This window comes from Anser anser (genome assembly GCF_964211835.1).
Source record: "Anser anser genome assembly, chromosome: 14".
NCBI classification, from domain to species: domain Eukaryota; kingdom Metazoa; phylum Chordata; class Aves; order Anseriformes; family Anatidae; genus Anser; species Anser anser.
In genome coordinates, this window is record NC_139735.1 from 4,810,516 (window position 1) to 4,823,865 (window position 13,350).

A 13,350-nucleotide genomic window follows, 5' to 3' on the forward strand; every position below is an offset into this window, starting at 1 on the left:
GGCCAAGCTCTGTGCCAAATAAAATCCTAAAGACCAACTGAAATGTAAGCAGCACTGCCTCAAACAGCCTCTCCTATGGTGTCACAGCTCCCCCAGGGGACCAGGCTGGTTGTCCGTTCGGTATCCCTAGGACTGACCTGCCCACATCCTACGTATTGATGCGGTTTCCCTCGAGATCGCAGCTGTGAGATTTTCTGGATTAATACTTGTCCGAGGTGTATAGATAAAGCGAGTAGAATGGCATCCAAGGGATGAATGCATCTCCTCTCTTTCCCTTTAAAAAATGGGTTGAATGACTTTGAATGAATGATACTTTACATTGCATAGTTTTAAAAATAACATTTGTAACTTTAGCTGGTTTTGCCCTTGCTCCTACCCTCTTGGTATACCACAGAACCCACATACTCGCTGGGGAAATTATGAATCTCGTATAGGTATAACACAACACAGGTCTGTCACAAAAGACAAACTAAGAACTTCAGCAGTAACTTAAAGGAGATATTTATTGCCAAGCTGCAACACATCAAAATAAGGAAGCAAATACCATCATAACTAACAAAAAAAAAAAACTGAAGGAGAACGCATTGTGAATTCACTGAATTTTAGTTTCTGTCACGTTCAAAAGAGAAATTTTTTGGTTTGGCTGACAGGAAACCACAATGCACAACTGTCCTATAATTGCAGCAATCAGACGCTTATAGGGAACAATAATAGTAGGCAAAAGAAATTAGTTATAAAGAGATCTGTTCAGAGAATTTCTAATGACCTCTTTCTTTTTTCTTCATATTTGAGTTTTTTTTTTTTTAAAAAAAAAAACTCTTAAAAGTCTCAAGACTTGTAGATCTCACTATTGTAGGGATTGCTTTTCTGTATGTTTATTCTTTGGGGTGGCAACAGTTGTTTACTCCACTGAAAAGATAAACAATTAGCTTTAAAAAAAAAGTTTAACATTTCTGGTAATTAATCAAGCAAGGCTTGTCATAAAATAAACTATGAAGTTGTTTATTTATTTAGTATTAGTCAAGAATACTAATATTTCAGAGTTGGGAGAACGACATCGTTTTCTCCATGCAAAGCAGGAAAGCCACAGGATGCAAATCTTGAAGTTAACAGCGCAAAGGCAACACATAAGAAAACAAAAAAGCCCCCCAAGCATGTCTCACCCCCCCAAAAAAAGCAGTCCAATTACATTAATAATAGATAATAGCTCATGATTAACACATTGTCTGTTGAACAACACGGCCCCTAACCCATTCTCTTGAAATTCTCAAACAGAACACATTAAAGTCCAAGTGTAACCAACAATACAAGGAAAACAACAGAAAGCGGCAGACCTTTTAAGTGCAGTAGAACACAAAAAACACCCTTAAGGTGAGCTGTTGCAATTAAACACCTTTCTTCAAACAAATGTAGGAAGATATCATTAGTCCTTGACTAAAGTAAACCTTGTGACTTCTAATGGAAATCTGAGACTGATTTATAACAACTGTGTTTTTTTTTCTGTCGAGATAGGAAATGTACATTCAATGTAGCTTTAATTAAGGCCTTCAAATTGTATTCTGACAAAATACATCAGTCTTGAGTGAATCATCTGTAAGAGTGACCATAGCTCGGTGATGTAACCAACAACCAAATTTTCAAGTTGCTAATATGATGCCAGTAACTGTTTTCTAAGTTACATTCAGGTACCTCTCCTTCATAATGGGATTTGCAGCTCTTAACAAGTGCTGGAAACAAGTCGCAGTTTCACAAAGGATAGGCCAGCTGTATGTCATTTAGGAATCTGCAGTGGTCTAAATAATTTTGTTTTCCCCAAACAGACAAAACAATGTGACTGGGGAAAGCAGCAGTATAAGTAACACTACAAGATCATTTCATCTTTTTCTAATCACCTGACACAGTAAATTTATCATGTAATTCTACATTCTCCAAGTCAACAGAAAAGCTACTACAACTGTTAAATCCTTGTTAACTGAAAGGTTTATCCCATAAAGACATGGGTAGTTAAGACAATATTTACTTCAGATTATATTAATTGTATAGCCAAGGGATACAGTGCCAATGATAATATACATATGTAATTCGAATGCTTGAGATGGTTTCCACTGAGTGATGTTTTTCACTCCCGATGCTCTTCTTCAGTGATTTGATGTTGTAGCTTGGGTTTATTAGGGTTGTGTTCAATCAACCAGTCAGCAAGCCAAGTCTGTACGTATAACAAAGAAAAATTAAACACACATTTTCAGTTTTGTTTTGTTGTTGTTCTTGTTTTCTTTTTTTTTTTCCTACATAGTGTATAGAAAACTATTTAGAGCCTTGTTTGAAGCCTCTGATGCACTCACCTACTGTGTTGCAAAGTGAAGACCTTTCAGAAAAAAAATGAACATACAAATAGCCTGATTTTTCTACATGTTCTTTTAAATCTTCACAGTTTGCATTGATTTGAATAACTCACGCTGATGTTTAGAAGACAACTTTTCCTGGAAATGTCTGTCTTTGTGTATAAGAATATTTTGGCCATACTTCAAATAAACTGAACTCTGTTTTGGAATGAAGCTGTACAATATGCATAAAAGTACTTAAAATATTATTCCTAGCAACACTTACAGATAGCCTATCTAGTAATGATTCATTAAAAGTGCCACAGTCTTCGACACTGAAATCACCTTATAATGCCTTAAACTTAAAACATGGTGACTTTTTGAAATTCATCTTGTACGTTTTCCAGCATATTGTACTTAAGTAAGAATGTGAGAGGTAGGAATGTCTTGAGTCCTAACTTAATCTTCCAACGTCTTGGCCTGGCCTTAGGCAAAGTAACCTCTGCTTCAATTTCTCCACTTGTGAAGAGAAGATTTAACACATCCTTATTTACTTCACAGGGCCATCGACGATTTGTTTCTGGAATGCTATGTAAAACAGATACCATGAAGTGAAGTGAAAGAATTGATAGTAGACCAGTAAGGTAAGCAACACTCTCCTTTAATTATCAGTTACAAAAAAGATAGGTTTAAAAAATATGCTAGAAAACTGTGCTGAAAATGCAGAGATTAATTGGAAACAGATTTAGAGAAATGTGGCCTACAAGGTAAGATAGAAAAAATAAGAGTGTTTTTTTTTTTTTTTTAATATAGTGAAGAAATAACTAAAGGGAAAAAAAGATGGTGGCACTGTGCAAATATGCAATAGATTGCTAAAAAAAAAAAAGAAAAAGAGATATTACATTGGATGCAATGTCCTCTGGGGCTAGTGAAACAAAACAAAAATTGTCATGGGTTTAAAACCGGAGCAGAGGAGATTTAGGCTAACTTTTAGTGAAAGGTTTTCAACTAAGTGTAATTAAGCACTGAAATGGATTGCCTAGGGAGACAGTAGATTCTCCACCATTTGGAGTGCTAAAGAACAGGCCAGACAAACATTAGTTAGGAATGGTTACATACAATTGGTTGGGCCCTTCGGCAAAGGGGTGGATGAAATGACCACTTCAGGAACTTTCCATCTCTACTTTCTAGATTTCTATGCTAACGGTGCCAGACATACAGATAAAGTGAACAGATTACAGAACTGGAACAATCAGAGTACATTTTATCTGACCTCATGTATATCACACAGGTCACAGAAACACCTTTGAATTATTTTTAAGGCTGCTTTCTTTTTCCCTGTGGCATCTTTCAGAAAAATGCAATGTTGGTTAGAAAACTGATGTTGTAGAATCCACCACTGCTGCCAGTAAATTGTCACACTGACTAATTATCTGTATTCTTAAAGAAGTACTGGTGTGAATTACTTGAACTTTAAGAATACTACCAATAAAAAATAAAACAAACAAATCCCCACATTTTCCCAGATGAGAAAAAGCCAATTTCTGTAGAGCCTGAGAAGAAAAATGCAAGAAATGAACTCTAGTCACTCCACTAAGAACTGCAATTTGTATGAAATTCTTGGTTAAAAGGAATAACTTGTGAAAGAAGTGCAAGATGCAACAACTTGCTAAATAGAAAGGGTTAAGATGACAGAATTTTCCATAGGTCAGTTTGATTATGCAAGATAGGTTTTACTCAGAAGAATCATAACTAGTTTTCCTGGTGAACTGTGGAACAGCCCAAATAAATCTTCTCAATGCCATATAGTCAAGGTAATTGTTTATCCTAAAGAAGGATGAAGTTAATATTATGAAATAAAACATAACAATGACAAAATATGGGCAGCTTTGCTAAGAACTCTACATTGTTTTACTCAACCGCGTAACTACTACCAGTGTGATTAGCATCTAATCTCACCTAGAATCTATTATTAGAGCTGTTTCATTTCAAACTCACCTCAGAAACATTAAACGAAATAAAAAATGTGTATTCAGCATCATATGATAGCACTCGTTTACCTTTCCAGATGTCTATAACAACTATGTGTTAGCAACAGTTTTATAGAAGTCACCTAAAACAACTGTCATTTCATCAAAGCTGATTTCATTTAGTCCTGGCCCTCATTTCATCTGTTAACAAACAAATCAACTTATTGAAAGGCAAATGTTATTTGGCTACCTCATTAGCAGGCAGCTGAAGGAGCACAGCTCTTTAACAGAAGAAGAGTTTTCCTACGTACAGAGACCAGGGATTCTAACACAAAGGAAACGTATCACAAAGCACGCAACGTGATGCTGATATACTGTACATACCATAGGATCTGCTGGCTTCTCTTTACAAAGTGCAGTGAGCCCTGCTAGTAAGGTAGGATTTACATAAAGGTTCAAGTAATCCCTAGCTCTCTGCCCAGCTGGAACTGGCTCCAAGATCACTGTAAAGAGTAACCACAGGTATTTGACAGCAGTTTGTAGAACGGTCAAAAAAGGCATTCTTTCAACAGTAGTTTATAAGTAAGCAGAGGCTCATATAAGTTAATAATACACAATGGTTGGTAGAGCTTCTCACACAGCCAACTGTAAAGAAACTACTTAAATCCCTTTACAATGTCCCTGAGGTAATCTTGCTAATTATAGCCAATTATGAAAGGAGAGGAACTTGGATCATCTGGGGAAACACCTATATCCTTGAAGATTCCTTGGGGGTAGGAGAGAAATAATATATCCCGTGTTTAGTACTTCCTTCTTGCAGTGTGAGGCTGGTTTCTGAAAACTCTAAATCTCACATTAAGTCTATTTTTGTCATCAAGATAAAGAAAAGAGTCATGGTTCACACGAGGTATGGTCTGTAGGGAAGTGTAACAACTTTTCTGACACTAAGGGATCCAGCTGACAAAACAGACACTTTTCCAGTCAGTTTCCCTTGCATCTTTCTGTCAAAGACCAAAATCATCTTTCAAATGTTACAAACAAGAGATCATCTCCCAGCCTGTCCAGGTGCTATGGCCCATTTCTTTGGCACTTAACTCTGGAATTGCACTGTAATGTGAGCATTCAGCTACTGTTGAACAGGAATTACTCATCCTGAGCCCAAGGGAGTCAGTCTTCTCCAGCCAACAGGAGTCCCTGGGCTGACAGTGCCAGAAAAAAATGCTAGAGTATAACAGCTTCCCATTTCCTCTCATTTACCAGCCTCATTCGCTCCAATTCCCAAACTACAGAGTTTGAAAGGTAGAGGCAGTCTCTGCAACTATAACAGCTCTTCAAATTGATTTTGGTATGCACTTTGTAGCAGAGAATATCAACTTAAAGAGATACACATTTGCAGAAAGCAAACCAACCCAAGCCCTTCTAAATTGAATTATATTTAGAGTCTGAACAGAGACAATCAACAACTGAGGAGAGTCCTATCCTCCCAAACACTGGGAATATATTGTTTGCACCATTTTACCTTCTGGAAACATGAATCGAATTTCTCTTTCTGCTGAGAAAATGTTGAGACTGCCATGAAGCGCATTCCTCAGATCATCGGTCCCATAGATTGCTCTTAAACTAAAATCAAGAGAAAGAACTGTTTGGTAGGCAGCTGCAAATCTCTTTCAGATCTCAACAGTCTCAGGGTATAAAAGCAATATACATGGACTAATTAACAAAGCAGTGGTTTGATTTTGTTTTTTAAACAAAGTAGCAAAAAAATAAAAATTTGTGTTCTCACACAGCATTATTGGAAAAAGAGGTTAACTGTACCTACTCCAAAAAAAAAAAAGGAGGTAAAAAGTTATTTTACACATAATTTAAGATGATAACAGGCCAATCTAAATCTGCATCTCAGCTGAAAGAGGCAGAGAAGAAGAGGGGGACACAAAGAAATTCTGGTCTCATTTAAGAGAATGAGAAAATCCTCCTGACTTCACCAAGAGTTACCTGTGAGGGTGAGTCCTCCTAGCTTTTATGCTGTTTGATGGTCCAAGCAATTCCTTCCAGTACGAGACTGCGCAATGTCTGGCAAGAACCATAGCAACTAAAGGTCCAGAGCTCATATAGGCTGTTAAATTAGGAAAAAACATTTTTCCATACTGTTCTGCATAAAAGTTGCTACATTGCTCTGGGCTTAACTGGAGCTTCCGTTTCTAAAAAATAAGTGTAAAATAAAAGAGAATTAAAAAAAAAAATCTTGCTAAATTAAGATAGCTTGCTACCACAGATACCACACAGCTCTCTGGTGCAGTCACATTTTCAAGTGCAGGCCTATCAGACACAGAATAACTTCCCAACCGAATCGATTATCCCAGACCTGATCCTCTTTGAGGCACAGAGCAACAAAAAGTGAGAGGTTTCCGTGTTAATTAAGCAGACAAACATGCCATTTGAGTAAGATGTGATTTCAGTGTACACAAAGTACAGCATTTAAAACTGCTGAATGACTTCAAGTACAGTCAGGGCACCGTATAGAAAAAGTGAAAAGCATTAGAACGACAGTATTTAATTATTCAGCTGTTCCACAATAATGTTCTACTTTTGCATAGATTTCAACCCACAACGTTAATTACACAATTGATCTGGTTTTCATTCAGTACTTAGGCTTTATGGTTTTCACAATAGCTGCCTAGCCTGCAGGTAGCCAGGATTACAAGTTCAGTAGGTTATCCATCAGAGGGCACAGGACAGTCACAAAAAGAGAACTAAATGTATTAAAAAGTGCTTTCTTTGAGCCTGATCTTACATGATACATAGTAATACAAATTCAGATTCCTAACAGCTTCAGTGCCAAAAGTTACTGGCAGCATCAGAAGATGCTAAAAACGTATTCTAATTAAAAAAAGTGTAGGAAAAAGAAGCATTTACAAGAATGAAAGATTACACTTCTAGGGGAAAAAAAAAAAAAGGTAAATATATTGTATAAAGAGATAGGGAGATAAAGTTATATCTAGAAGCCCAGTCGCCGCTCAACCGGAGCAAAGTGCCGTGACCGAGGGTGCTACCGCCCCAGCACAAGGAGGAAGAGGAGGAGGAGGAGGAGGAGGAGGAGGAGGAGGAGGAGGAGGAGGAGGAGGAGGAGGAGGAGGAGGAGGAGAAGGAGGACAGCGGCACCCAGCGGCCGCCCCGCTGGGTAACCTGGAGGAAGGGTTTTTGCCTTGTTATGATCTGTTTCTGGAGGAAAGTTTAAATGACTTCCTGCCAGGCACGGAGCTGCATTACTGGCTGCTCCTTGCCGCAGATCCTGACGTATCCCTTGCTTCAAAGTGATCTAGTGAGTCTGGCTTATTTTAATAATTTTTTTTTCATCTGCTCTTACAAAGAGAGTGTATGACGAGCCCCCTAAAAGAGGGCCTAGAGAATACATTTCCTTGCCAGCTAAAGGCAAATTTTTCCCTCAACACAATCTCTGCTGAAAATCACACCTTAGAGTCTTTCCAAGTAGCAGAAGGGTTGCAGCAATGCTCTAGGCAACGTTCCCATGACCACTGTGTCAGATCCAAATTTAAAAAGAACTCAGCAAGGCCTATTTAAATGAAACATTTGTTATGAATTTAAACATTCACAAAGCCTATTTACAAAACCAAAAAACAACAACAACAAAAAAGCAACGCTGGAAACCAAAAAACGTCAGACCACAATTGGACACCTACCTAGGTCAACTAATTCTGGAAGCACTCACTTGGCAAATGGGTACAAGAAACATTGTGCTGCTGGAAAGAAGACACTCCAAAGAGTTACTTTGGAGAGTCCACTTATCTGCTACATATGTTTGCTAAATCCCAGTTTATTAACAAAGTCTGTGTTTTCCCGTGGTCAGCAAAATTGTTGATCTGGCAGTTGTAGCCAACAGCATGAAAAAGACAAATGCTTTCTGGACACATGAGCTTTTAGTTACCGTCTTGATGGCTGAAAGTTAAGACAAATATTGTTCTGACTTACAAACTGCAGTTATTTTCTCTGGAACACAGTCTGTTACCTGAATGATCAAAAATCCTGATCTGAGAATGACATCCTCTATTTCTTCCTCTTTATCAATGACATCTGGTTTGATGAGGGCCAGAGTTCTTTCCACAAAAATCTGAGGCTCAGGCATTAACATCTGCATCTTCGCTTCTAAGTCAGAACTCAAATGCTTCTTTTGTACTGCAATGACATAAGCTCATGATATTTGGGGTTTCCTCTAGCATTCAGAGACCTGCAGCGACACTCGTGGTGCGCTCTAGGAACAAAGCAGGTCATCCCCATTTCAGAGCATCCACGTGAGATTTTCCCTGGACTAGTGAGCACCCTGTAATTCACGTTCCCATTTTCAGTAGAGTAACGTTTTGTAGAAAATAATCCGAAATTAAATGTTAGGTAATCATGATATATAAATTACTCTTAAATGTCACTAACTCAGACAATGCACGAGAGAAACATTATATTGACTGTACTACCTACAAAAAGAGCCAGGCCCACTGCAGTACCCCAATATCCTCCATCTAAAACCCGTGTGTTCCACCAAACCCAAAATTTGTATTCTTATGCATGAAGAACGCTCTACGGGATTTATCACTTGGACCTGATCCATCTGCAAGCCGCGGGGTACTTCCCAATTGCTATTTAATTCGCGTATTTATGGACTCGAGACAAAGTGCCAGTTTCCTAACTGATTGGATCAGGCCATTAGCAAGCTATTAGACTACAAAACTGCTCTGTGCCTACTGGAAGTGGCGCGGACGGGTTTCCTAGGAACTGGGACCACTTTCCTTCTTTTCACCCCACCCGCTCGGGGTGATATTTTGCCAGGAACAACCCCGGACCCCCGGCAAGGGGGCTGCCAGCACAGGACCACCGGTACTGAGGAAACCGCGCTGAAACCACCCGACACGCGGCGAGCCTGGAGCCGCAGCTCCCTGCCGCGGCAGCCCCAAGGATCTGAAGCGAGGAAGCGGCTCCTTCGCCCCCACACCCCGCGGGGCCGGCACCTCGCTCCCCTCCCGCCCCGGGGCGGCCGGGCCCGCCGCCATGCCACGCACCTTCCCGCTGCGCCGCCGTTGCTAGGCGACGGCTCCGCCCGGCCCGGCCACAAGATGGCCTCCGCGCCCCAGCGGCGGGCGGGCCCCGCTGCCTGCGTGCGCGGGGGGGGCTCCGAAATGGCGGCCGGGCAGCGCCGCCACCGCGGGGGGGGGGGGGGCACCGCCCAAAGGTGGCCTCGGAGCCCGCGCTCGCCCCTTTCTGAGCGCTTCGTGTAATAAATTGGGGAATAGGGAAGGGGCGGTGGATGCGGGTGGGGGTTTCGGGGCCCGCTGTGCTTTTTGTTGTTGTTGCGCCCAGACAAAGCCCGGGTTTTACCTCACGCTCGGGACCGGCCCGGGAGCCGTGAGCTCGCAGCGGGCCGATACTCATCAGCAGAGGGAAGGCGATTTGTGAGAGCCGATGGGTTTGAAAAGGGAAGGAGCGTTTCAGCGCGCAAGCGCTCTGCAGGTTATTTAACTCTCGGTGTTTGGCGTGGCAGCGCACGGCGCGCCCTGGTTATTTCCGTGCCGGATCTCCGGCAGCTCACAGCCCCGGCACAGCAGGCAGGCACACCGCCCCGAGCCCTCAGCTCCTCAATACCGTCATTCTGCCTTTTTTTGGGAAATACAGCTCCCATCCAGTGCTACTAGTTTTATCGCAGACATGTGACGAGGAAACAGCAGTCTCCCCGTTCTGACTGAAGGCGCACGCCGGGCCGGGCCACGCGTCCTGGGGCTCCCCGAGCCTCGTCCCCCGGTTTCACCTCAGCGCCCCGGCGGGCCCGGCCGCCGCCGCCCCGCTCCCCCCCGGGCCCGGCCCGCTATCGGGGCGTGCACCGGCCGGCAGCGCCGATAACGCCCGCGGCTCCTCTCCCCTGGGCCTCCGCCGCCCTTATCAAAAATGGTGGGAGCCCAGGAGATGGCTGTCACCGCCAGCGGGAGCTGCCCCTGGCCTTCAGGAGCCCCTGAGGTGAGACGGGGCCAACACCCGCCTATTCAGGCATCATTTTTTAATGAAGTCTGGCTGAAAGGTGACGCAAAGGAGAAAAGGCAAAAAGGCATAAATGCTGACATCGCGTACCCCTGGTTAGCAGAAGAAATGTAAGTGTACCGCAAAAGCTGGTTTTAGTGTAAGAAAGACACACCGTGCCTTAGTCTTATTTTTCACAAGTAACGTAAATAGTGTAAAAATAGAAATGAGAAACAAAATCACAGCATCTCTTTCCAGCCAGCTTGAAGCATGTTTAAAAAAATCAAAGATTGAAATTGCTTTTATTCTCATAACTTGAAAAACACAGGCTCCAAGAAACTAAAACGCACAAGACTTGATCAGACACAGACTTTCCTTCATTAATACAGACATATGATGTTTGTCTCCTTGACAGAGATTGCTTATCCAACAGTTAATCTGAAGACATTATAAGCACAGCAACAACTCAGATAATGGAGAAACATGTTATATGAAAAATAGGCTGGTAGAAAGATTTGCAAGTTCATCTGCTTTTTCATTTAGTTCAGTTACTGCAGCAAGTCATTTTTCTTCAAAGTAAATGAGTATGTCTCACAGCCCGACTTCAGATTTAGCAGCTCCAAGGCCTCCTGAGGCCCAGTGAATACTTCAGATTATTACGTAAGAAACGTTGAATTTACTATCTCTGTAAAACACTAACTTTCTTGCAATTTCCTTTTCGTGTGCATTTTTTGCCAGTTGCCCAAGTTAGAGAAAAATATATGTATCCTTCTGTGCACCCTTATATGCTGAAGCTTCTCCACAAGCAGCGTCCTGTGCACTTTGCTCCTTCCCCCATCTTTCTGTGTCAGAATTTCTCCTCCTTGCTGTTTCCAGAAGCATTTCTGGAGGGCGGAGATTGTCTAATTTTAGCATCTCAGAGAATCCTCTGCTCTCCAATGAGCAGGCTGCTGCATCTAAAGCTGCAGCCAATTACCCCGCGTTTCCTCCTGCTACACTTCCCACGACAGTTTAATAATGCAGCCTTACACATTTAAAGTGGCCCCATATGTTACGAGAATAACATTATGTGTTCCCTAACAAAGACGTGTCTTTTTACAGAGAGCGCATCTCAAAGGTTTCTCCAAAATCCTTGGATTCTATAAACCCAACTTTACAACTCTGTCTTAATGTCATTGTTGTATGTATATTATCGTTATAGTGCTTGAAGAGAGATTTCAGATAACTAAAAGGCTGGTCTGAAACATTTTCCCTAACTTCTGTAGGCCAGGAATGTGATTTTGAGTTAAAGAGAGAATCAAACAAAGAGCAAAATTTTAATTACGATGTAATGAACCATTACAGTTCTGAATACTTCTCCAGGCATAGCTTTGCTGCTGTATCTTATCTGTTAAGCGGTTTAACAAGCCTTGGTTGTCTTATTTTTAGCTGGCACGGAATATAACAACACTGAAAGACTGGGGCTGCAGGTGTATTTTCACTCTAGTAGCAAAGATATGTAACTTTTTAAGCAAAAAAATACTGTTTCAGAACTTTGTACTCTAATACTGCAAGAGGGTGGACAAAATAATTCCTTGTGGATTGTTAGTTTTTAACAAGAAAAACAGAATGATGTAAAATTGTATTGGATAACACAATAAAAGCTACAGAGTACTGAGTGGTTGCACTGATTAAAAATGAAACTTGCACATATTTTAGCTTTATATGCATTTTGATGTCAAACAGAAAAAAATAACAAAAATTTACTAGCTGTACATTTGCCGTATACACAGCTTTGACCCACCACTGACTTTTTTGCTTCTGTCTCTCATGATAAAGTCTGTCACACCTACCCACTGCACCAGCTTACCTTCAGCACCTGCTTCATCCATGCTTGCTTGTGCAGTGCAAAGTGTTTCTGACGGAAATCCTGTGATCAAGCTAACTTCCTCTCCTGCAAGCCTGCTCCCTCCTCCATTTCTGCCTTCTTACAGCTAAACAATTCTACTTGTGCAGCTTATCTGCATGCCTGTAATCCTAGCTAACTTTTTATTGCTGCTGACTAACCCATTTCAAGCCTTTCTTTCTGCTTTCCTCTATTTGCTATCTCACAATTTTCTTTAAAGATAAAATTACCAAAATATTCTCATGATGCTTCCCCTTTCTACAAATCTCCAAGTGATAACAAACATCTTATCTAAATTTCCTCCGTAACTCCATCGCTTGCCCTATTGACCTCGTCCTATTTAATTTCCTGATCACCCTCACATTTGCTTTTCCATTTGTTCACATCTTCAGTCATTCGCTCTGCTCTGACCCCCCAGCACCCACAGAGACACACTTGTCTCTTTTACATAAAAAGTAGAAATTAAAAATCCTTCAGTAGAAGTGCTTCTCCTCACCTCCCTTTTAAAAGTCTTCCAACCACATCTCTTGTCTGGTTGTACCCTAAATCCACTTCAAAAATAGTTTTGCTTCCTCTAGTCATCTGAAAGTTTCTCAACAGATCTTAAACTGATCTCCTCTTTTGGTCAGTCACTTTTAGCACAGCTAATTATCCACCTATCTTAGCTTTTGCAATTATTCTTGCCGTTGCTGCTTCCCCAAATGCTGTTTCAGCTTGGCACATCAGTAGGTTCCCCTTGTGTTTCTTTCCCTCATCTGCAAGAGCACTGATGAGCTCTGATCTCAGGTCTCTCCTCCCTTTCCTTCTCTGACAGCCTCTACTACTGTCTCCTTTCAAACTTAAGCTGTCTCCATTTAAAGTCTTGGTAATGACCGTGTGCTAGACAAACGATCTGACTGAAAACCACCACTTTTTTACTGAGTTATTTTACAGCCAGCTGTGCAAAGGAGGGGGTGGAACCTCACTGCCAGGAATGTGAGGTTCAAGCTCAGATTGATCTAAACTGCTGTGGAGATGTAAATCAAGGTAGGGAGATGTAAATCTGTGATTTATTGACATGGCTGGGACTCTTGCACAGGTTCTCCTAATCTCCTTTATCGCTGACATCCTTTTCTCTGGCCTCAACAAATAAATCATTCATTTCCATTCAGAAAGCTTC

General features: G+C 41.3%; 1 protein-coding gene across 6 annotated transcripts; it reads right to left on the reverse strand.

Moving 5' to 3' along the window:
- Positions 1-813: 813 nt before the first annotated feature.
- Positions 814-12,943, reverse strand: NME5 (NME/NM23 family member 5). Of its 6 annotated transcripts, none has more exons than XM_083798377.1 (6): positions 9,674-10,133; positions 8,316-8,482; positions 6,284-6,489; positions 5,811-5,911; positions 4,676-4,794; positions 814-2,206 (listed from the first exon to the last, which is right to left on the reverse strand). In XM_083798377.1, exons 2-6 carry the CDS (start codon positions 8,442-8,444, stop codon positions 2,120-2,122), a joined length of 642 nt encoding a protein of 213 aa, XP_083654503.1. In that variant the 5' UTR covers positions 8,445-8,482; positions 9,674-10,133; the 3' UTR covers positions 814-2,119. The 6 variants fall into 6 exon arrangements, with proteins under 6 accessions (XP_083654503.1, XP_083654504.1, XP_083654508.1 ...); XM_083798378.1 differs by lacking the exon at positions 9,674-10,133 and adding an exon at positions 9,358-9,490; XM_083798382.1 differs by lacking the exon at positions 9,674-10,133 and adding an exon at positions 9,044-9,185.
- Positions 12,944-13,350: the final 407 nt, after the last annotated feature.